General features: G+C 42.3%; 1 protein-coding gene across 1 annotated transcript; it reads left to right on the top strand.

The window, feature by feature from the left end:
- Positions 1-541: 541 nt before the first annotated feature.
- Positions 542-1,417, top strand: LOC115881197 (craniofacial development protein 2-like). The gene has a single exon (XM_030898606.1). The coding sequence runs from the start codon at positions 542-544 to the stop codon at positions 1,415-1,417; it is 876 nt and encodes a 291-aa protein (XP_030754466.1).
- Positions 1,418-1,647: the final 230 nt, after the last annotated feature.

Here is a 1,647-nt window from a genome sequence, read left to right as displayed (position 1 = left end):
TTATTTTGTCAACCCTGTAACGCTTAAAAGGTTAGAGCTATGAAAAAAATGCATTCAACAAATTTTGTAGAGAATTTTCTGAGTTTCAATTTTTTATATATGGTATTTTTTCGTAGGTGTCATATTTACTCAGATATAAGCTACAATGTGAAAAAAAATTGACATTTAACTCCTCCCCGCTCCTCGAGCTCATCGTCTATCTTCGGGGACTTTTGACACATATCAGCTCAAGTCTAGAGGAATCAATGAAAACCATTTTCAAAACTGTAGGAATTTTTTTCCACCGATTTCTCTAATTTGACTGGGCTAGTGGACATCAATTATTACAAATAAGCTATAAGCGTCCTCAGCTGTCAATTTGAGCCTGGTGGAAAGCAGCAGTTCCCCTAGTATCCTAGATGTGGCGATTGAAAAATAATCTTCATTTACGGCATATCTACGAACGTAGAAGGCGTGACTGGTACAGTTTAAACGGCTTCTGCACTACGGTGCAAAAAGGAAACGGAAGTCCTACTGCACTAACTTTTCCAAAAAATTCAATATGGCAGATACAAACTCAGAAAGGGCCCTCAGTCCGGGGCACTCCTTAAATGGAGAGAGGGTGCGAAGAATCCCCCCGTATGCAAAACTTCAGATATTTGACAGAATTACCAGGGTTGCCACATGGAATGTGCGAAGTCTTTACGCGGCTGGTAAACTTGCCAACCTGGATGCGGAGATGCACCGATTGCAAATAAAGATCTTGGGCCTAAGTGAAGTCCGATGGCCCGGTTCCGGCACTATAAGAATAGAACACGGAACCCTCTATTACTCAGGAAATGACAACCCGAACCATTACAACGGTGTCGGAGTTCTGGTCTCTTCAGGTATTGAGAGATCGGTCGTCGATTTCTTTCCCATTTCGGATCGCCTGATGGTTCTTAAAATTAAAACCTCACGTCGAATAATGAACATTGTTCAGGTATACGCACCAACAAGTGAAAAGCAGGATGATATAGTGGAACAGTTCTACAATGAACTGGAAGACATCATGAAACTCACAAAGAAGGGGGAACTAACCATTATCATAGGTGATTTCAATGCTAAAGTGGGTGTAGGAGCAGAAGGTGATGTGGTTGGAGGCTTTGGGCTAGGCATCCGGAACTTGAGAGGAGATCGCCTGGTTCAGTTTTGCACACAACAACTTGCTATCGTTAATACATTTTTCAAGCAGCCTCCTCGTCGTCTCTACACTTGGAGGTCGCCGGCGGACTGTGATGAGAATCTAATTAGGAATCAAATTGATTTCATACTGATAAACAAGGAGCACAAAAAGGCGGTAAAGTCAGTTAAAACGTATCCCGGTGCTGACGTAAACAGCGATCACAACCCGGTGATGGATGAAGGTGAGGCGCTTCATACATGCGAGACCAACTAAGACACCGAAACGCATAGATATCAAACAACTCAAAGAACCCCTAAAAAAACAATCACTAGTCATACGCTAGAGAGGAGATTACACACTAACATCGAACTGGGAGCACCAGTCAGCGAAGTGGAGGAAAAATGGAAAATTGTGCGAAATGCGCTTTTCACACCAATACAAGCCACTCTTCAAATAAACAATAACATGATTGAACAAGTGTCATCCTTTAGATATCTGGGTGC

The sequence above is a fragment of the Sitophilus oryzae genome, unplaced genomic scaffold (assembly GCF_002938485.1).
Source record: "Sitophilus oryzae breed Bouriz unplaced genomic scaffold, Soryzae_2.0 scaffold_1701_pilon_pilon, whole genome shotgun sequence".
Lineage (NCBI taxonomy): Eukaryota > Metazoa > Arthropoda > Insecta > Coleoptera > Curculionidae > Sitophilus > Sitophilus oryzae.
This window is presented reverse-complemented; position numbering and strand designations above follow the sequence as displayed.